Here is a 21,595-nt window from a genome sequence, read left to right on the forward strand (position 1 = left end):
TGTTTTCCTTCGGGCCAGTGTGCAGATCCAGGATTATTTCAGGTCGTCGAACGACCCACAGAGGTACCCCACTTGGTTGTCTGACGAGGCAAGGAACCGAAGGTACGTCAAACAATCTGTAACTGCTTTCCAAGCGTATTCCAACAGGCCGCGTTGCTCGAGGACAAGCAGCGTACAGCAAACGGTTGCCATTGTTGAACATGCAAGGATAGCTTGGATGAAGTGGCATCTGTTGCAAATTTGCAGCATAGGAAAGAATCATTTGCTGGCACCTCAGATGTAAAGGCGGCACACCAGACTCAGCGAGCAGGCTAGCTGTAAGGCTTGTTCGAAAGACTCCCGTCGCTAACCAAACCCCGCTGTGGTGGATGCTGTTCAGCTTTGACAGGACATTTGGTCTTGCTGAGCCATATGCTGCACTGCCGTAGTCTAACTGGGATAAAATATGTGCCCTATAGAATCGTAGGGGGTGCACTGAATCTTGGCGAATGGTGGAGGCTGTCCCACAAACGAGCCACATACAACAGCCTAGTTCACCGAGCCTTCAGCATACCTATGTCCAATAAAGATCTAAAAAACGAACTCAACACAATCCGCGGAATCGCAAAATTCAACGGCTTCAGCAATCATTTTATAGAAAGGATAATCAATAAACACAAACATCGCCCAAAAACTACCCTCAAAAAAGAAATAACCAAACCTCTAACATTTTCCACCTTCACGTTCAACAATGATATCTACAAGTTAACCAACATCTTTAAGAAACAAGGCGTTAAAATAGCCTTCAAAACCAACAATAAGAACATGAACGTTTTATACAATACTTCACACATCAACAAGACCAGCAGTTTTTTTTTTTACCATAATAACATAATAACATTTTTTTTTAAATGTACCACCTGTAAAAAAAAACCTACATCGGCAAACCGGGAGAAACTTCATTATAAGATACCACGAGCACACTAACGCAATAAAATACAACAGGTTTTCAGCCATCGGCCAACACATGCAAGATTATAACCATAATTTCACCAATATTGAACAAGACATGGACATCCTCGTATTAGCAAACAAGGGCCCTTTACTCAACATAATGGAAAATTACTACATACACCTAGACCAATACTTTAATGCCAGTCACAATCTCAATGAAATCTCAGAGAAACCCAACATACTCTTTGATCTATTTATCACTTTCCTCAGAAACAATAATGCAGCCAACCTAAACACAATCCTAAATTTAATCAAAGGTACTTTTCCAAGACAATTACACTTTCTCCCGCACCATTCAGCCCCACCTTAAGCCCTCTTCCTAAGCCATATATAATTTTATATATGTCATTTCAATACAAGAACTTACTGATTTCCATGATTATAATTTTTACAACACCCCATTTATACTTTATTCTTTGTTAAAAACCTCTTAGTATGTATATTCCTTGTATTATTAACTATTACCATAATAACATCTCATTTCACTTGTTATTCTTTAAAATAACATTTTCTTAGGATTTCGCCAAAAGTGATCTTTGCTCCAATACGGCTGATGATGACCCCTAGATGGGTTGAAACTACTACCATGTAATTTACAATTTTGTGAATATATTTTAGTATTGAAAAGGTGGAAACGTTTACGTTGTTATTATTACTTATATATTATCATCACTAAGGTGTTTCAACATCTGGTTATGGATGTTGTCCGGTCCGGGAGCCATGTCCTTGCAAAGCGCTACGGCGCTGCGGAGTTCCCACTCTGAAAAGGGCACGTTGTAGTCCTCTGAAGCTTGGGTGGCAAAACTAAGGTGATGACTTTCTACCTCCCGCTTCAGAGCAAGGAAATCAGGATGGTAATTCCCGGAGCCAGATACATCCGCGAAATGACTAGCTAGATGGTTAGCAATCGTGAGAGGGTCAGTGGCGACACTGCCTGCAATGGAAATTCCCGGTACAGGAGATGATCCTTGGATACCTGAAATCCGTCGAAGCTTAGTCCACACTTGAGATGATGGAGTATGTGACGTCATAGACGACATATATCTCTCCCAGGAAGCCTTCTTACTTTGGCGAATAAGAACTCACGCCTTAGCACGGAGTTTCTTAAATGTTACCAAATTGGCCGCAGTAGGCTGCCTGCGGTAACGTTTGTGAGTGTGACGGCGTTCTTTGATAGCTGCTGGTATTTCTTTGTTCCACCAAGGAACGAGGTTTTGGCGAGGAGTCCCCAAGAAGAACGGAATAGACTCCTCAGCAGCAGCAAGAATAACTTGGGTGATGTAAGTTATTTCCTCGCCAACGGTCCGCCTGATATCGTCGTTAAGGACAGCTAGTGATGTGTACTTTGGCCAATCTGCATGTTTAAAAATCCATCGAGGCTTCCTTAAAGTAAGAATGATGGAAAAATGGTCACTGTCACAAAGATCGTCGTGTGTGTTCCACTGAAAGAGCGGAACCAACGTTCGGCTGCATAGACTTACGTCTATGCGAGAATATGGGCCATAACGCACACTGAAGTGTGTTGGTCCCCCTGTGTTCAAAATACATAAATCAAGCTCTGTTACAAATGTTTCCAGCTCTCTTCCCCGGGGGCAAGGTGTCTCAGAGCCCCAGATGGGGTGATGGGCGTTGAAGTCACCCAGCAAGAGGAAGGGAGGTGGAAGCTGATCTAGAAGATCAGTGACATCATTGATGTTAAGAGCCTGGCCTGGTGGAAAATAAACATTACACACTGTTGTTATGACAGGCAACGGAACGTGAACATTTACGGCCTCCAGCGGGGTTCTTATTGGAACCTCCTCGCTGTAGGTATCCGAACGGACAAAAATGCCAACGCCACCGGAAGCCCGGTGAGCCTAATGTCATTCTGTCGAGTATAGTCGAAAATTTCTCAATACCGTATGATGACCTGGTTGGAAATTTGTTTCCTGAATACAGACTATACTTGCCGAATACTCGCTAACGAGCTGGTGCAGCTCAGCAAGATGCCTATCATAACCATTACAATTCCATTATAACAGTGCCATATTATAAGTGTGGACTTCTGAGGTTTAGGATAGGAGCAGCATAATGCTATCTAACCTAACCTACACTCACATCCCCATCCAAAGATGAAGATCCATGCTCCATGTGCAGCGCCTCGTCACTAGCCGAGGTGATGCAGGCCTTCAATATCTTCGACGTAGTCTGGGGGCGGGGTTTCTGCCTACGAGGGGAGCGCGCAGGTTTCCCAGAAGGAAGACCTGCTGGAGCAGAATCAGGCCCTCCAGGTGGAGGGAGTGAGGCCCCATTTGTAGGAGATGTGGAAGAACGCCTGGTAAGGGCGCTCTTCTTCCCCGCCATCGATTCTTGTTTAGACGGGCTGGGAGGGGATTTCCCAGCCGTGAACGACGATGCCACCTCAGCCGGCTTAGACGCGGCTTTCGCCGACCTCGTAGGGGAAGGAGACGTTGTCTTCTTCCCCTTCTGTGCCGGCATAGGTTTTATTGCCGGCACAGACTTATTGGTGGTCGAAGGCCGGGATAGACCCGCCTTCGAGCTGTTCTCTTTGCGGCATTGCTCGCGATCTTCTGGAAAGGTGTTCCAGGTGAAAATGAGGAACCTGGCAGCGACTGTGCTATCAAGCTGAAGTCTAGTGTCTTGGCCGGTGCATTTAGAGAATTAAACTTACGGCGCACTTCCTGGTACGAAAGACTATCCAGGGTCTTGATTTCCTGGATCTTCTTCTCACTCAGATAGGTCAGACAGTTCCGATCCCGAGGAGAATGAAGACCAGAGCAGTTAGTGCACTTGTACGGAGGTGTGCACTCCTCCGCGCCATGAGCTACTTTCCCATATGTACCACACACAGACTGATTCGAACAACGAGATACCATGTGTCCAAATCTCTGGCATCGATAGCATCGCACAGGAGGCGGGATGTACGGCCTCACATCGCAACGATAGGTTGTTACCTTGACTTTCTCAGGCAACACTGACAATTTGAAGGAGACTATGAACGCACCCGTGGCGACGTCTTAACCGTTGACTTTGCATGTGATACGCCGGACGTGGGTCACGCCACGGTGCTTCATGTCTTCCATTAATTCATCATCAGTGTTCAGAATGAGATCACGGTGGAAAATAACTCCACGAACCAGATTCAAGGTTTTGCGCTCTTCCACTTTGATGGGGATGTCGGCAAAGTGGTCGCACTTAAGCAATTGATCGGCTTGAAGCGCAGTGCTCGTCTACAGAAGCAAACCACCATTGCGCATTTTTTTCAGGTCCTCAAGTTCACCATATACATCTTCGATGTATCGACAGAAAAGGATCGATTTAACTAGCTTGAAATCCTGCCCATCGGTTCTGGTGCAACCAGGAACCTAGGGAAGCTGGAACCCAGACTAATTCGCTGCGCTTGTTCCCAAGGGGTTGCCCCCCTTAGGGAATCAAAAGTTAAAGACTTGGGTAGCGAACTACCCGAGGTGCAGGCGGAAGTTGTTTCAGCGCCATGCGCGAAATCATCCTCTCCGAATGCCACCCACTCCGATCAGGGGTCTCTGTAGCCAAACCAAGCAGCCAAGGCAATACCCACCTGGTCGTAGCAGGTACTGCCCGGGGTCCGATGTTGGACGATGCCTAACACGGGATGACTGAGGCAATGAGCACTAGGACTCCCTTCCTCTAGTCACCCGCAATAGCATGTACCTCATAGCGTATACAGAGCACTAACTATAGGAAAAAATAAATAAAAATAATTAATAAGAATATGTCCTACTGGCATTCGGCTGTGCGGGGACCTGCGTTGTCAGGCGGATACTACTGCCCGGGTACGACACTCCCACCCGCCGCTTCCTGGGTGGTTGTTGGCATGGGCTTTCAAGCGTAGTCACACACGTAGGAGCTCCATCGCTGAGCAGCACGCACATCAAAAATACGGTGGTCTACATCTAACCCTCAAAAAAACAATAAAAAATAAAGAGGGGACCATGGCCACATGACCCTTTAAGTCGCCTTCTATGACAGGCAGGGATTACCTATGAATGTATTCAACCCCTCCCATCCACAGGAGGTCCAACACATGTTACCAAACCGCAATCCATGCCCGCGCCTAGGTCGGCCCTTTTTGTCGCCTCATACGACAGGCAGGGCATACCGCAGGTGTTTTCTACATGTGAGTCCCCCACCCGCAGGGGGTAGTGTGTTTGGTCCGCGAGAGGTATTTTATTTCCCTCAAGTCCACCGGCAAGCCGGTTAGGACCTCCCTATCCACCACCTGGGACGCGCCATGTGGGAGTATCACCTCTTCCTCTGCTATGCCAGTGTAGTAGGTTCGTGGGATACGCATTTTGTCATGAATTACCCAGAATTTCTTTATGATTACTATGAATGTAAAGAGGCGTTGTCTTTATAATTTGAATCATACTAGCACTGCATAAATATTTTCATGAGGTGATGTGATTTAATATCTATTTTAAAAAGGCCTTCTTGTGTGATAATATCATGTGCGTACATTGTACAGTTGCGAATATTTCGTGAGATTGGTGCCGTGATGATTGTGACATGTCTTGTAATGATGGTAATAGTTCTTTGGATAAATGCTTGTGAATTTCTTAGGGTAAGTAACTGCAAATAAGTACAGTGCACTTGAAGTATGGTGAATAATATATGGATAGGGTCGTCGATAAAGTGTTTAAATGGTGAAATGAAGTTATTATAATAAATGGTTCGTTGAGAACAGGTATTATGGAAGCATAATAAGTAATTTTCGAGATTTTCAATGAACTTAGGATTGAGAAGTGGATTTAAGCGTTCATCATACAAATTAAGAGAATACAAAGATAGGCAAGCAGTAAGGTTGTCATTAATTTTGTTGTGTAAAATGTCCGAAGGTCAAAAGTGGAGATTGGTGTATGATCATCGAGACATTATTTTGCGGCAGGATGCGGTACGCATACCAAATATTTTGAATGAATGATCATTGACAAGAGGTCTTCAACATTAAATAAACATAATATGGATGTAGTGGAATGTCATATTAAGCAAATTATTATCACCTCATGTAGTGTAAGTTGTGTTCTTTGTGTAGTTGCTTGTAGCATGAATCTTTGTAGATAGTAGACCTTCACGACTTTCTTTCAGGAGGATAGTTCCGGCGAGACCAGATGCTGTTAATCATTTCTAGATCTTGTTGATTATGATAGTATCAGCTAGATATTGTACATACTTTTTTTTTTTTTTTAGGTGGCGGACGTGAGTTCCTGGCACATCTTGTTCTTATTAGATTGAGTTATTGCTAAATCCAATTATAATGTCTTTAAATACTGTACGATCGCTCATTTAAGGATGGCCATGTTGATGACGGGTCATTATTAGGAAACTCAAGTTGAATAGCACTTAGGCAATTTATGAGAATGATAGAATGATAGGGCATTGAAAGATGAAATCTTGGATAAATGAACGATAAAAATAAGTGAGACATTTGAGATTTTCATTTTATTATTCATAACGGGCGGACAATTAATAATAATGAAATAATTTTATGAATACCGGGCGAGTTGGCCGTGCGCGTAGAGGCGTGCGGCTGTGAGCTTGCATCCGGGAGATAGTAGGTTCGAATCCCACTATCGGCAGCCCTGAAAATGGTTTTCCGTGGTTTCCCATTTTCACACCAGGCAAATGCTGGGGCTGTACCTTAATTAAGGCCACGGCCGATTCCTTCCAACTCCTAAGCCTTTCCTATCCCATCGTCGCCATAAGACCTATCTGTGTCGGTGCGACGTAAAGCCCCTAGCAAAAAAAAAAATTTTATGAATGACACTAAGCCTTCAGCAAGTTCCATGTTTGATTTCATCAAGGTAGAATTTTCAATTTAAATTAAAATTTTAATGATGGTGAATTATAATGATATTAGCTAACAAAGAGTTTGATTTCATTTTATCATATTATTCTCCAATCACACTGCGATGTAAATATTATTTTTGTTAGTTACTTATTATGATTTCATTAAATTGGGAAAATCTTTCCAAGGAACTAACATTTTGATATCTTCTTTATTCAAATGAGATATATTTTAGCCTTGCATAGTCAGCTGAACAATTATTTGTTACGATAATAAGGGCCTTGCGTTAAATGTCAGTAGAACTGCATCGATACTCATCAAATGTCCATGCCCTGAGTGGAAACTTATGTATCACCATTGACTCCGGCCAAGGCTTATTCACAAAACCTACGAACCTTCAACATCCACGGATTATGGACGGTGATAATACATATAAATGATATAAGTAAAGAAGTGGAATCAGAGATAAGGCTTTTTGCGGATGATGATATTCTGTATGGAGTAATAAATAAGTGACAAGTTTGTGAGCAACTGCAAAATGACCTTGACAATGTTGTGAGATGGACAGCAGGCAATAGTAAAAGTCAGATTGTGAGTTTCACAAAATAATACGAAAAGTCCTCTCAGTTTTAATTACTATGTAAAGGAGAGGGCATACAAGTCTCTGATAAGACCCCAAATAGAGTATGGTTCCAGAGTATGGCAACCTCACTAGGATTACTTGATTCAAGAACTGGCAAAAATCCAAAGAAAAGGAGCTCAATTTTTTATGGGTGATTCCTGACAAAAGAGTAGTGTTACAAAAATGTTGCAAAGTTTGGGCTGGAAAGACTTGGGAGAAAGGAGACGAGCTGTTCAACTAAGTGATATGTTACAGGTCATATGTTCCAAGCTGTCAGTGGACAGATGGCGTGGAATGACATTAGTAGTCAAATAAATTTGAGTGAAAGCTTTGGCAACAAAATTTGAGTGGTGTTTTTTAAAAGTAGGAAAGATCACAATATGAAAATAAAGTTGGAATTCAAGAGGACAAGGGGCAAATATTCGTTTATAGGGAGGGGAGTTAAGGATTGAAATAACTTGCCAAGGGAGATGTTCAATAAATTTCCAATTTCTTTGAAATAATTTAAGAAAGCTGGGAAAACAACAGATAGGGAATCTGCCAGCTGGGCGACTGCCCTAAATGCACATCAGTAGTGACTAATTGATTTTTTGATTGACTGAACATTTTCACCTATCTGCCATATCCATGGGTTAAATTGAAACGTTGCAGACTGTGATATTTGGGTACATTTTTAACACTACATTATTTTCCTCAAACTTATGTGGAAGCTAGAATTATGAAATTTGGCTCGCATATGACCATCGGTCGTGTTTGTGCAAGCCAAATTTGATGTCTCTTTCTTTCCTATAAGAGTGTCAAACTATGAGATATATGTGTAAAAAGCATAAAATTTGTGTACAATTGAGAAATACAACCAAATATAAAGTATAAGGGAAAGTGATACGACGACAAAAGGTCATAGGACCAATGTTGTAGGTCACTCCAAATTGAATGGAGATTGTGCCACCCGTTTTGTGATACGACTTACCGTTTAGCCACCAAATACATCAAAACAAAGGACTGCACCGCTCCCTGGGTAGGACTGTCTTTGAAGAGGGTCGCTACCTGCTACCGTCATTAAAATTGCCTCCATGTTTCGATATTTTTCAGGGGTTAAAATTTAACATCTTGGAATTTTTTCATCCGTTACAGGCTAAAAACTATAAAGTCGCCAAATTTCAATTTTCTAGCTCGTCTGGCAGATTGTGCCACAATCTTGATTTGGGAGGGGGGAGGGAGTAAAAATTAGGAATTTCTGGAAATATTTAAGCCCGCGAAACCTATAGGTTATCACTTTGGATAAATATATATATGACTGCATTTTTATGCTGAGCCCAAAATTTGAAGCCCCCAGCGTGCCCCCCTCAGGCATTTTTGAGAATTTTCTATTTTTCTAGGGATCCTGAGGTCATCAGCTTCTCTGATACCAAGTGGAAGTTTTTGAGATGCCTGGAAGTGCCTCATTAATTCATGTCTATTTTTATACTTGTATATACATATATATTGATCACTCCAGACCAACTTGCTTTTATATAGATAGATAATTTTCTAATGTATATGAAGGGTAGGCCCAGTAATGATCTGCCAGGATGTCAGAACACTATACATCTATGGTACCAGGTCATCTCATCATCTCCATATTCCATGGTGTACTGTACGTTAAAGAACACTCAAAAATGTCATATGGTGTTAGGTTTCTATATCTTCAGAAGGGGTATGGTCTGCCATCATACTCGCTGAGGTATAATGTATATCTATTTAATTAAATGCACTATGTATAACTGGGTTCATCGACAATATCTTAAACAATATTTGTTTTTGTTTGTTCTGATTTCATTTGAATGACCATTACGCATTGAGCTGGATGAGCATCTTCTGCCAGATGTTACCAGGATTGAGCATGGATAGACAACAGCACCACTGCACCGCTGATGGACTCTTTTTTTCCTACAATATTATAATTAATTTCTTGTTACTCGCATATCTGTCAATTTACTTGAGTATACTGTAACTGTGTACTTTTTACAGAGCATAAATTTATACTGATACAGAAGTGTATCCATGGGCATATAAAATATTTTGAGGTGTATTTACTAGAGTAAGCTCGTTTAGTTTATAAGGAGAATACCTACATATATTAATGGGTTTAAAAGGCTATTGCACTTGTTGTTTAATACCAAATAAATAATTCAATTGTCCTCTCAAAGCTCTGTCGAATTCTGACCTCAAAAGTAGGTCTCCCATTTCATAAGCATCAACAGCCCCTTCTTGTTCCAGAACCTTATCATCTACTTCCTCCTCTTGATACAATAGTTTACCGGGCAAGTTGGCCATGTGGTTAGAGGCGTGCAGCTGTAAGCTTGCATCCGGGAGATAGTGGGTTCGAATCCCACTGTCGGCAGCCCTGAAGATGGTTTTCCGTGGTTTCCCATTTTCACACCAGGCAAATGCTGGAGCTGTACCTTAATTAAGGCCACTTCCTTCCAACTCCCAGGCCTTTCCTATCCCATCGTCGCCATAAGACCTATTTGTGTCGGTGTGACGTAAAACCACTAGCAAAAAAATAAGATACAATTGTTCCTGCCATCTTTCTGCCTTGTCTTCTTTTCCTAGAAGTGGTCTTCCAAGTGAGCTCCCAATATTTATACACCAAATATTTCCTTAATTTTCCCATATGCACAATCTACCTTTCCTCCTTCCTCCTCTTCTTCATTTCCCATTTCCAGTCTTCTGGATAGGGTTGTGAATCAAGGACCTACAGAGTTTTCTATTTTTCACAGTTCCCCCAGAACGAGAACACCAGGAACTGCACGTCGCATTTGCAGGACGCCCTAAGGCCTTGACTCACTATCATTTTATAGGCTATATTTATAATGGGCTCACCACACCCAATGCATTTTATACCAACTGCCAGAATTATTTCAGGCTGCCCCTAACATGAAGAAACGGACACCTTTTGCAGACACCCCTAATATGGAGTGCAGATGCTGCTAGATGAATTTTTGTTGTATTAACTCTACCAAAGGACCATCAGCCCTCCTACAGAGAATCATCTGCCCGAAGCCACTGGCCTCTTTAAATTGTACTTATCCCTGAGTCCAGTGCTGGCTCTTCCGGCATCTCCACCATACTCAAGTCCACTTTCTCTGCCACAGATGCCACTGAGGTCTTCACTCGTATCCCTGAGCTGGGACTCTTACCAAATGTTACACACCATGTCAGTGTGCTCCGAGACTCACATAGGCAGTGGCACCGCTCCCTGGATAAGGCTGTCTTCGAAAAGGGTCCCTACCCGCTATCTTTCGTACAACCATACAACCTTCAACATCCTTGCATTTCTCTTTCAGCCATTTTTTCTTAACTGTCCTGCATTTTCTATCTACTTCATTCTTTAATCACCTGTATTTTTTTCTGCCCTCCTCAATTTTTGCATTCTTGTAGATTTGCCATTCATCAATCAGGTCTAGTATCTCCTGAGTTACCCACTGATTGTTTCTTGATCTTGCCTTTCTTCCCAACATTCTCCACTCTTCCTCTATTGAGTTTCCTTTAGCCTTTTGATTTAGCTCTAGCTTAACATGTTCCTTGAAACACTCCCTCACACTCTTTTCTTTCAATTTATCTAGATCTTATCTTCTTGCATTCCTTCCCTTCTTCAAATTCTTCAACTTCAGATGGGATTTAATGACCAACAAGTTGCAATCAATAATAATAATAATAATAATAATAATAATAATAATAATAATAATAATAATAATAATAATAATAATAATAATAATAATATTTGCTTTACATCCCACTAACTACTTTTACGGTTTTCAGAGACACCAAGGTGCCAGAATTTAGTCCCGCTGGAGTTTTTTTAATCGATCGAACCTGCCAAGCTGGGGTCAGAAAACCAGCGCTTCAACTGTCTGAGCCACTCAGCCTGGCAAGTTGTTGTCATAGAGTTCACATCTGATCCCGGAAAGATCTTACAATCCAACACGTTTCTGAATCTCTACCTACTCGGTCAGTCTTGGCACCTCAGGTGGTATTGGGTACGATAGATGCATTGATAGCTTGGATGTAGCGGCATTTCACGAATTTTGGCAGCGTAAGTGAGGAGTAACTGTTGCCTCCTTATCCGTAAAGGTGGAACTCCCGCTTCTGCAGGTAGGCTGGGAATGGGGCTAGTACGGAAAGCTCCCGTTGCTAGCCTTACTCCACTATGGTGAATACTGTGTAAAAGGCTCAGCGTAGATTTTGATGCTGAGCCATAAGCTGCACTTCCATAGTCAATTCAGGAGAGAACGGTCGCTGTGTAAAATCGTACCCCACGGTCAGCCCCCCATGAAGTGCCGCTGAGAAACTTAAGATGTTAAGTCTCTTCATGCAGGCAACCTTCAACTGACGGATGTGGGGCTGCCACGCAAGTCTCTTATCAAAATGGAGACCCAGGAATCTGCAGGTGTCAACCACTGGTAAGACACTGTTTCGCAAGCAGAGCTCTGGTTCGGGATGCACAGGCCGACGTCGACAGAAGTGTACAACTGAGGTTTTCGTTGCTGAAAATGAAAAGCCATGTTGCAGGGCCCATCTGTCGACTCGGTTAATAGCTTGCTGTAGCTGTCTCTCAGCAAACACCAGCCTTCCAGAGCTGTAATGTAGAGCTAAGTCGTCTACATACAGTGATGGAATGACTGTGAGCCCAGCAGCGGCAACTATGCCGTTGATGGCGATAGCGAACAGCGTGACAGTACCGATCCCTGAGGTACTCCATTTTCATGAACGTAATATTGAGAAAATGCATTCCCTACTCGGACTCGAAAGAGACGGAGGGACATGAAGTTCTCAATAAACGTTGGCAAATTTCCCTGAAATCCCCACTGGTGTAGTGTGGAGAGAATCCCATATCGCCAGGTAGTGTCATAAGCTTTCTCCAGGTCAAAAAACCCGGCGACTAGGTGTTCCTTCCGGAAAAAGGCCTCCTGAATGGCGCTCTCCAGTCTGACCAGATGATCAGTGGCAGACCGATGAGAGCGGAAACCACACTGGTAGTTAGACAAGAGACCCTCCTTTTCCATGGCCCACACAAGACGCCGGTTAACCATCCTTTCAAATAGCTTACAGAGGCCATTTGTAAGGCATATTGGCCTATAACTATCCCGAAGTTTTGGATCTTTATCTGGATTGGGAATTTGTATCACAATTCCCTCACGCCATTGAGATGGAAAAACACACACCATATTCTGTTGAATAGGGTGAGGATATCGTTGAGACCTGTCACTCAAATGCTTAATCATTTGATTTTGGATTTTGTCCGGTCCAGGAGCCGTATCTCTGCATAGCGCGAGTGCACTCTGCAACTCCCACTCCATGAAGGGCACGTTGTGGGGATGCTAAGCACTAGAGGCAAAAGAGAGATGGTGCGCATCTGTTTCGCGCATAATTGGAAGAAATGCAGAATCGTATCTCCTAGAGCTGGACGTATCTGCAAACTGTGACGCGATGTGGTCGGCAATGACTGAAGGAATCGTAACTATATCTCAATTAATGGAGATTCCGGGTACTGAGGGCACATTCCGAGTTAGCTGGAAAATTTATAATATCCAACTCCGACAATACAGCGGAGTTTTGTCCACACTTGTGATGACAGAGTATGTGCCGTGATGGATGACATACTTTTCCCACGTAGCTTTCTTACTTTCTCGAATCAAAAAACGGGCCTTCGCGTGCAGACGCTTAAATGTGATATGATTGGCCATCGTAGGATTCCACTGATAATGCCTAAAAGCCCGTCGGCGATCACGTACGGCTGCTGCAATTTCGTCCGCCCACCATGGGACCTGTTTCCGGCGACGATTACCGGACGAGGAAGGAATTGTTTCCTCTGCAGCAGCCAAAATTCCAGTAGTAATGGAAAAAATGTGGTCGTCAACATACTCTAGCATATCATCAGCCATCACTGTGCGTTTTGTAAATTCTGGCCAATTTGCCCACCGAACTAACCAGCGCTTGGGTACTTTGGACTGTCTTTGATTCAAGAGAGATAGAATTATCAGTAAATGTGATATGATTGGCCATCGTAGGATTCCAACGATAATGCTTAAAAGCCTGTCGGCGATCATGAATGGCTGCTGCAATTTCGTCCGTCCACCATGGGACCTGTTTCCAGCGACGATTACCGGACGAGGAAGGAATTGTTTCCTCTGTATCAGCCAAAATTCCAGTAGTAATGGAAAAAATGTGGTCGTCAACAGACCTCTAGCATATCATCAGCCATCACTGCATGTTTCGTAAATTCTGGCCAATTTGCCCGCCGAAATAACCAGCACTTGGGTACTTCGGACTGTCTTTGATTCAAGAGAGATAGAATTATCGAGAAGTGGTCACTATCACACAGGTCGTCGTGTACTTGCCACAGTAGCAGGGAAACTAGCGCACGGCTGCACAAAGTGACATCCAGGTGTGAGAATGTGCCATGTGCGCTGCTGAAATGTGTCGGTTCCCCTGTATTAAGTACGCAAAGATCAAACAGGTTGATCATTCGCTCGAGCATCCTCCCTCCAGAACAGGAAGACGGAGAACCCCATAGTATGTTATGGGCGTTCACGTCCCCCAGCATAAGGAAAGGAAGAGGCAACTGAATGATCAAATTTTGTAGTGCATCCATTTCAAGGTTATAATCTGGTGGAATGTACACATTGCAAACCGTTGTCATTACTGGCAATGGAGTGCGAACTGCAACTGCATCTAGCCGAGTACGGAGCGGTACTTCTTCACTGAAGACGTCGGAGCGAACTAGGGTACAGGGTCATTCACAGCTACTCTGTCTTTGGAATAAAAACGATACTCTCTCATAGTCGTGTCGTGTCCAGGTATCAAATGAGATTCCTGTAGACAGACTATGGAGGCCGCATAGACGGATATCAACTGACGTAACTCAGCTAGGCGACAGTGGTAACTACTGCAGTTCCACTGCAATAGTGCCATTGTGTGGATAGGTAAAGCTTCGAATTCAGAGCAATTTCTTGCCCTTCGTTCGGTCCACTACCTGCCAGGTTCTGCCGTCTTTGTCGGTATCGTTTTTGTCACAATCACCATCCACGACAATGAGTGGTTCAGTCTCCATTGTCTCCTCAGAAGGAGGAGGCGCAGTGACTGGACACTCAGCGGACAGTGATCTCATTGATCGGGAACAGTGGGCTTTCTTCCTGGGAGAACTAGGTTCTCCAGAAAGTGATCGAACAAGAGGGCATCGGGCCCTCTCGCTCTTGCCCACCGGTTCTGTCTTTTTCAGAGGAGAGCCGGCAGATGGCTTGCCGGATTTCTTCGGGGATCCTGTGAACCCCGATTGAGTTGGAGAAGGCTTCTTCTCCAATTTCTTAAGGGAGCTTTGTGGCTACACCTTCTCCTCCTTTTTAGTCTGGACATTGGAAGGAGGGCTGAACTTTCCAGCCCTATTTGGGGAAGTCTTTCCCCCCCGCTCAGTTGGGGGAGGACTTCCCAGCCGAACGTTCCTGGGAAGGACCCTTCCCAGGCAACGTCGACAGTAACGCACTTTTCGATGCTTCACGTATTGATTCTCCAGTTTCTTTAGTTATTGCATTTTGTTGCTGGCTTTGACTTTTCAATGAATTTTCAGTACTGGTGTTCTGTACAAAACTCTGTGGAGTGATACGCACATTTGCGACCTTTTCAGCGAAGGAGATGTAGAACTCCAGAGCAGCCATGGATTTGAACTTCCTCCGGGCGTCTGGATAAGATAGCCTGTCCAGCGTTTTTATCTCCTGGATCTTCTTCTTCCGCTTGAATTTGGGGCACTCCTTGGAGATTGGAGCATGCGCACCTGGGCAGTTGACGCACACCGGTGATGGTGTGCAGTCAACCCCAGCATGCTCACACTCCCCACACACTTTTCAGCTCGTCGAACCTGTACATTGCAATGAGGTGCGGCCAAACTTTTGACAGTTATAGCACCTCATAGGTGCCGAAATATACGGACAAACGGTCAGACGATACACTGCCACTTTTATCTGTTCAGGTATGGTCTCGGCGTCGAAGGTAAGGATGAAAGCACCCGTATCGAGTAGCTTATCACGCACACACCTCTTCAAGTCGGTTACACCCTGACATGCTAGGTACCGGATCATTGTATCATCGGAAGACTTAACCAAATCCCTGTGGAATATAACTCTCTTGCAAGAGTTAAGGGTTTGGTGCTTCTTGATTTTCACCTCTACCTTTCCGAATAACTTGGCTTTAAGTAGCCATCTGGACTATTCAGCCGTAGATGTCTTGATAAGTACGGATCCATCACGGAGCTTGCGCATCTCGTCAACTTCACCAGCAACAATTTCTTCGATGGAATTGCTGATCATGAAAGGACATTCATCAACAAAACTCTTACCATCGACCCTGTAAGCAACCAGGAATCGAGGAAGACGTCACTTACATACTATACAGATACTTACATAATCCACTGGAACTGGAGTATACCGCTTACGTTTCTTACCTATTTTTGATGCCGTTTTTTGAAGGGTGCCACCCTTTGGATTAGTTGAAAGAGAAGAGAGAGGTTCCATTTTTTGGTCTCACGAATACTCCAGAAACATGAAGTCGACCTTCGGCAGAGCCAAGGAGATGTACCGAAGGCAAGGCTATATACTCCAGAGGGCGCCCGGTATCTGGAGGGGGTCACTAGGAACTACTCACCCAGTAGCCATGCATCACCTCGCCACGACCCGAAACTTGTGACTAGGGGAGGATAAAACTTCCGTACTAACCTATTCTACCCAAGGCAGAGAGGGTGGCCAGACAGGAAGAGGAATGAAATTTAAGAAGATGAGAATAGAAGGGTAGAATAGTGATGAAGAATAAAGAGCAAAGACACCTCTCAGGCAACTCGGGGGACACCTTGTTAGTCTGGCCCTACAATGAGGCCAATCCAGCATGGGTAACCCTGAGCTGGCACAGCCCTCAGGATCAACAAGTACACAAGCCCCCACACCGACGTCAAGGTCAGGGTGTCCTTAGAGGGGGTATTCTTTTGATTTCTTAGACCTGTACTATTGTAATGGGCACTGGCTTGGTGTCTATCTTGACAATAATAATCCGTTCACTATGCTGGTAGTAGTAGCTTACCCTCCACCCTATTTTCTTATTCATTATTAAACCAAATCTTGCATTTCTCCTCTTTGATTTTGTGGTGACAATTCTGTAGTCGCCTGACCAAAAATGCTTCTCTACCTGCCAACGTACGTCACTTCTAACAACTACATCTAACTTTAGTCTATCCATTTCTCTTTTATGATTTTCTACGACACCTCAATGATTCAAACTTCTAACATTCCACACTCCAACTTGCAGAACATCAGTATTAAATCTTCCTGATGATTGCCCCCTCTCGTGAAGTCCCCCAACTGGAGATCCGAATGGGGGACTATTTTACCTCCGATATATTTTACCTGGGAAAGAAAGCCAATATCAGTACATCATTCATTCATACAGAGAGAGCTGCATGTCCTCGGGAGTCAGTTACAGCTGTAGTTTCCCGTTTCTTTCAGGCATGTAGCAGTATCACCATAGCTAAACCATGTTAACTTAAATATTATTACATGGCCATATCAGTCATTCAGACTGTCGACTTTGTAACTTCCAAAAGGCTGCTACCCTCCTTTTGATGAACCATTTGTTAGTCTGGTCTCTCAACAGATACTCATACAATATGTCTGTACCTACAGCTCAGCTATGGCCCAAGCCTCCCCACCACAGCGAAGTCACACGGTTCACAGGGAAGGATATTCTAATTGTAATTTATAAATCCAAATTTGAAGGCAACTCAGTTATTTGAGAAGTTTTCCCACTCCTGCACTAATAAGCCAGACTTTTCTCTATTACATTATTTCTGTGCAGTACTAGTACGTAGTAAGCATTGTTTGAGATTTAATACATTTGTTGGTGCCAAGACCAGATTTACGCCCATTAAGCACAGTGCCTATAACAGTGAATGCGATTTAAGAGTAATTACAATGAAACGCAGTACTTGTGATACTTAAATCACAAAACCAGCAGAGCACTGGTATTTCTCATAGAAGGAGATATACTTGTTAGGAGGCACGAATAACAAGGAAACAATGGTGATGGCTGAAGGTGAAGAAATTAAACCAGTTAGGTCTAATACTTCATACAACATTTTTATGCATGTTTCCTAACAAATTTTCTGGCTCCCGATTTTTTTCTCATTTGGAGTAGGCCTACAGCATAACCAAAATCTTACTGTTAACTCGCACGATAACTTAATGGAAAAATCCGTTTTCCAGTCATTACATTTTCCATTTTACTAGTAGAACTTGATGGTAAACACGACCAAAGAACAATTCTGGGTACAATAATTCTAGCACAGGAACACAGAAGAGTAAAGATGGAGGCTCTGCGCAGGGTAATGCTCTTTTGTTGTTAGTTCACAAGAGTGCCCATAGGAGTGTTGTTAGTTACCAGAGAGCTCAAAGGGAGTGTCATTAGATGCTACCAACTGCAGAGTGCTGATAGGGAGTGCCGTTATATGCTATCAACTGCTAAAGGAAATACATTTGTAGTTTCCTTCATTGGTTTGCACATGTCCTGGCTACTGAGAAAAGCCCATTGGACTAACAGGTCAGGGGTGTTAAGCGGGTTCTCTGTTTTGTGTTAGCCACTGGACCACACTGTTGGTGCCTGCAATGCATTTGAGGTTACAAAATGTTTTCTTATGATTCATTAGCGACACGAAGTTGGCTATTACGTCTAATTCAATTTAATTATGAAAGCGTCATGATGTTTACAGAAATCATCCAGTAGTACTGAATGTACAACAGACCTTTATGGGTAATGCTGGAACATTTTTCTGTGTTTGGTTATAAAAGTAAGTTCCTTCTGGGGATGGGATTCTAGCATTGGTAAAGAACACATCCTTACTCTACAAGCATTTTCAGGTAATCTACTGTACATACATCATCAATACCACTCTTCGTGCTCACCAATATTAGTGCCTCGGCTCCACGCGAAGAGACTGTCTTTTGTTTACTTCTCACTGCTTTCCTGCGGAGGACATGGTCGGGGCAGTCGACAAGGCTGTCAACCTCTCTAGTTAAGAACTACAATACAGGGGGTTTGGGGGTGTAAGCCCCCAGGCTAGAGCTGCCGCAAAGCAGCATTAGGCCTCTACTTTCCTGTGTAAACACCATTGCCCCGGACAAGATCACTTGTCTGGATTGGTCGGGGTAGGGGTGTACAAAACCATTGGTCTGGAGAGGTTAGGGTAGGGATGGACAAGACCACTGCTCTGGATAGGTTGGGGTAGTGGGTGGACAAGACCAGTAATTTGGGGACAAGCAAATGGGGTCTGGGGGTGTAAGCCTCCAGTTTAGAGCCGCTACAAAGCAACATTAGGCCTCTTTCCTTGTTCAAAAGCTCCTTCCCCCTAGAAAAGAGAGTGAACGAATTCCTTGCTGCCACTGTGGCACTGTACTCTCCCCTGCATTAAGGTTTGATATAAAATCTTTCCTATCCTGTATTCAGCACTGTTTCCTTTATATGTCCTGTTTCTTTGTGTTTTCATTCTGCCAGGGTTGGTAATACAATCTAGTTATTATGATTGACGTGAATAACGTCACATGCAACTTTACATTGGCCAATAGGAATGCACATTTATAGTTTAGCAATGGACAATGGCAAATGCTACTCTTCCTTAGGTTATAAAAGTAAATGTAGTTTTTGGCGCGGGATGGTGGGTTCCAGGACATTGCAATGAACACATCTCTCCTCTGAAAGGAATTCCAAGAAAGATTTACTTAAATTCTACTTCCTTAAATTCTACGCATCTAGGCACAATTGCACTGTCACTTGTTTCTCTCTCGCTCACTTCCCGCGATGGTCGTGATTTGCGGTGGACAGGGCTGCCAACTGTTCATCTAAACAACTAGTCCTAGTGCAGCGGCGCTACCTTTGAATTTACGAATCTTGTACGGTGACAAAGCCATTGGTCTGGATACGTTAGGGTAGGTTAGTGACAAAACAACTGGTCTGGATACGTTAGGGTAGGTTAGTGACAAAGCCATTTGTCTGCATTGGTTAGGATAGGTTACTGACAAAGCCATTGGTCTGGATTGGTTAAGGTAGGATAATGACAAACTCATTGGTCTGGATTAAGCAAAGGGGGTCTGCGGGCGTAAGCCCCCACGTTAGAAGCCGCAAAGCAGCCCTAGGCCTCTAGTATCCTGCGTGACACTTCCATTGGTCTGGGTACATTAGGGTAGGTTAGTGACAAAACAATAGGTCTGGATTCGTTAGGGTAGGTTAGTGACAAAGCCATTGGTCTGGATCAAGCAAAGGGGGTCTGGGGGCGTAAGCCACCAGGTTAGAAGCCGCGAAGTGGCCCTAGGCTTCTAGTATCACGTGTGTCACCTCCATTGGCTTTGATACGTTAGGGTAGGGTCTTGGAACATATTACATCCTTATCATGCTATGAAAGTAATGTAAGTCATACTGATCTTTGAACATATTACATCCTTATCATGCTATGAAAGTAATGTAAGTCATACTGAACTTCTACCTCGACTAAGGTTGGTGAACATGGACAGTACTTCTACGTGCTGGTGACATGTGTGTTTACAGTGCACTATGTCTTCTTGTATGGGCTAGAATAAATTTGTCACTTTCATTGACCTGTCTCAGTCTCATCCTTGGCTTTGACAAAATGAAAGTGACTGAGGTATGAGCGATGCTAGTACCACTCCTTATGCAGGCAGTCCCTGGTATGAATGATATGAAAATATCACTAATACAGTCAGCTGGTGCATGCATTTCAGTGGGCTTGGCAGACTGATATGTGAGCAAAATCTGGCTCGGGGAGGAAAGCAACAGGAAACTACCTTACTCCTCATTTCCCTCTTATGCCTCTTCAGTGTCGCCCAGGTCATCTATGACAGCTGTTGGCACAGCTGTGGAGGATCAAACCAGCCTTTGGGCTGAATATCCAACATACATGCATACATACAAAACTCATCTTGACAAGTAATATTTTACATGCCCCCATTCTAGAATGCTGCTCAATTCTGAATTTTAGAAAGATCTATGGAAAGAAGTAGAAAAATACATAAAGACTCTTTCAGTTCATAGCGTTCTTGTTCAAAAATCCTACCAGGAAACAAGAACAGATGCTCCAAGTGTTTTAAGTCATAACATAGCAGAACTTGAGTCATACATAAGGTTTAATTAAAAATCATCATATTCAAGAGTCAGAGGAATGATCACTGAAGTAAAATACTAATATGAGTCAAGATTCCATAGGCTACCCTCTCCTATTCTTCTTTTGTCAAATCCTAAACATCACAAGTACAGGTACCTACTGTACTAACGTGATAAGCATGGTACTCTAACCATTTCTCGTCTATCTCTTCCTACATCATGTAATAAGTGTATAGGCCTACCGTTGTGCAGAAATACCCCTCACAAATACATTTCACCCTCTTCAAAATGAGCTACATCACACAGTGTGAATCATAACATATAGAGCCAAAGTAGGCTACCTTGGAGTATGAATTTATTATTATAAAGTAGAAAAGTGAGGTTAGGAAATAAGAAAAAAACCTATTCTGCAAAGGGATACAATTTTACGCATTACCTGTACAGGCAAACATTCAGTAATCTTCTTAAATATTTGCCGCACGTCTCCTTCTCGTTCAAAGATATGAAGCCCTAGAAGAATACTAGTCTTTGCTGCACAGAGACGGCACAGTTCATTGAAGTCCGAAGAACAACCAACACTGGCCATTACTCCTATCACTATCGTATTTCCAGGACATAAGTACTAAATCATTCGGCTCATTGCAAAAAACACAAAAACTTTCTTGTCAATCACAATTTATTTCTTGTAACACACTACTTCATTTGTAATACAACTGTAAACAACCTTTTAAAATCCCTACTCTCGCTCATGGCAAAACAGAGCTTTTCAGCTCCTCATAACAAAAACAACCTCCGTCAGTGTAGGCAACGCTATACAATTCCAATTACCAGCCGGTAGTACGGAAAGGAATTTAAAGTTGTTCTTCTTCTGGCAATGGTCTTAGCAAATACAGTAGAGACAATACGCGCCACTCAGCGATATATCGAGGGACAGCTATTAGAGCACACTCTAGCGGATTGACCTG

The 21,595-nt window shown here is 43.3% G+C and overlaps 1 protein-coding gene across 1 annotated transcript in view; it reads right to left on the reverse strand.

The window, feature by feature from the left end:
- Positions 1 to 21,370, reverse strand: part of LOC136858608 (zinc finger protein 260) — a 225,187-nt gene extending 203,817 nt beyond the window's left edge. The window contains exon 1 of the mRNA XM_067138297.2: positions 21,067 to 21,370. Coding sequence (XP_066994398.2) covers positions 21,067 to 21,216 — 150 coding nt within the window. The 5' untranslated portion in view covers positions 21,217 to 21,370. The remainder of the gene's footprint in view (positions 1 to 21,066) is intronic.
- Between the last annotated feature and the right edge of the window lie 225 nt (positions 21,371 to 21,595).

This window comes from Anabrus simplex, chromosome 1 (assembly GCF_040414725.1).
Source record: "Anabrus simplex isolate iqAnaSimp1 chromosome 1, ASM4041472v1, whole genome shotgun sequence".
Lineage (NCBI taxonomy): Eukaryota > Metazoa > Arthropoda > Insecta > Orthoptera > Tettigoniidae > Anabrus > Anabrus simplex.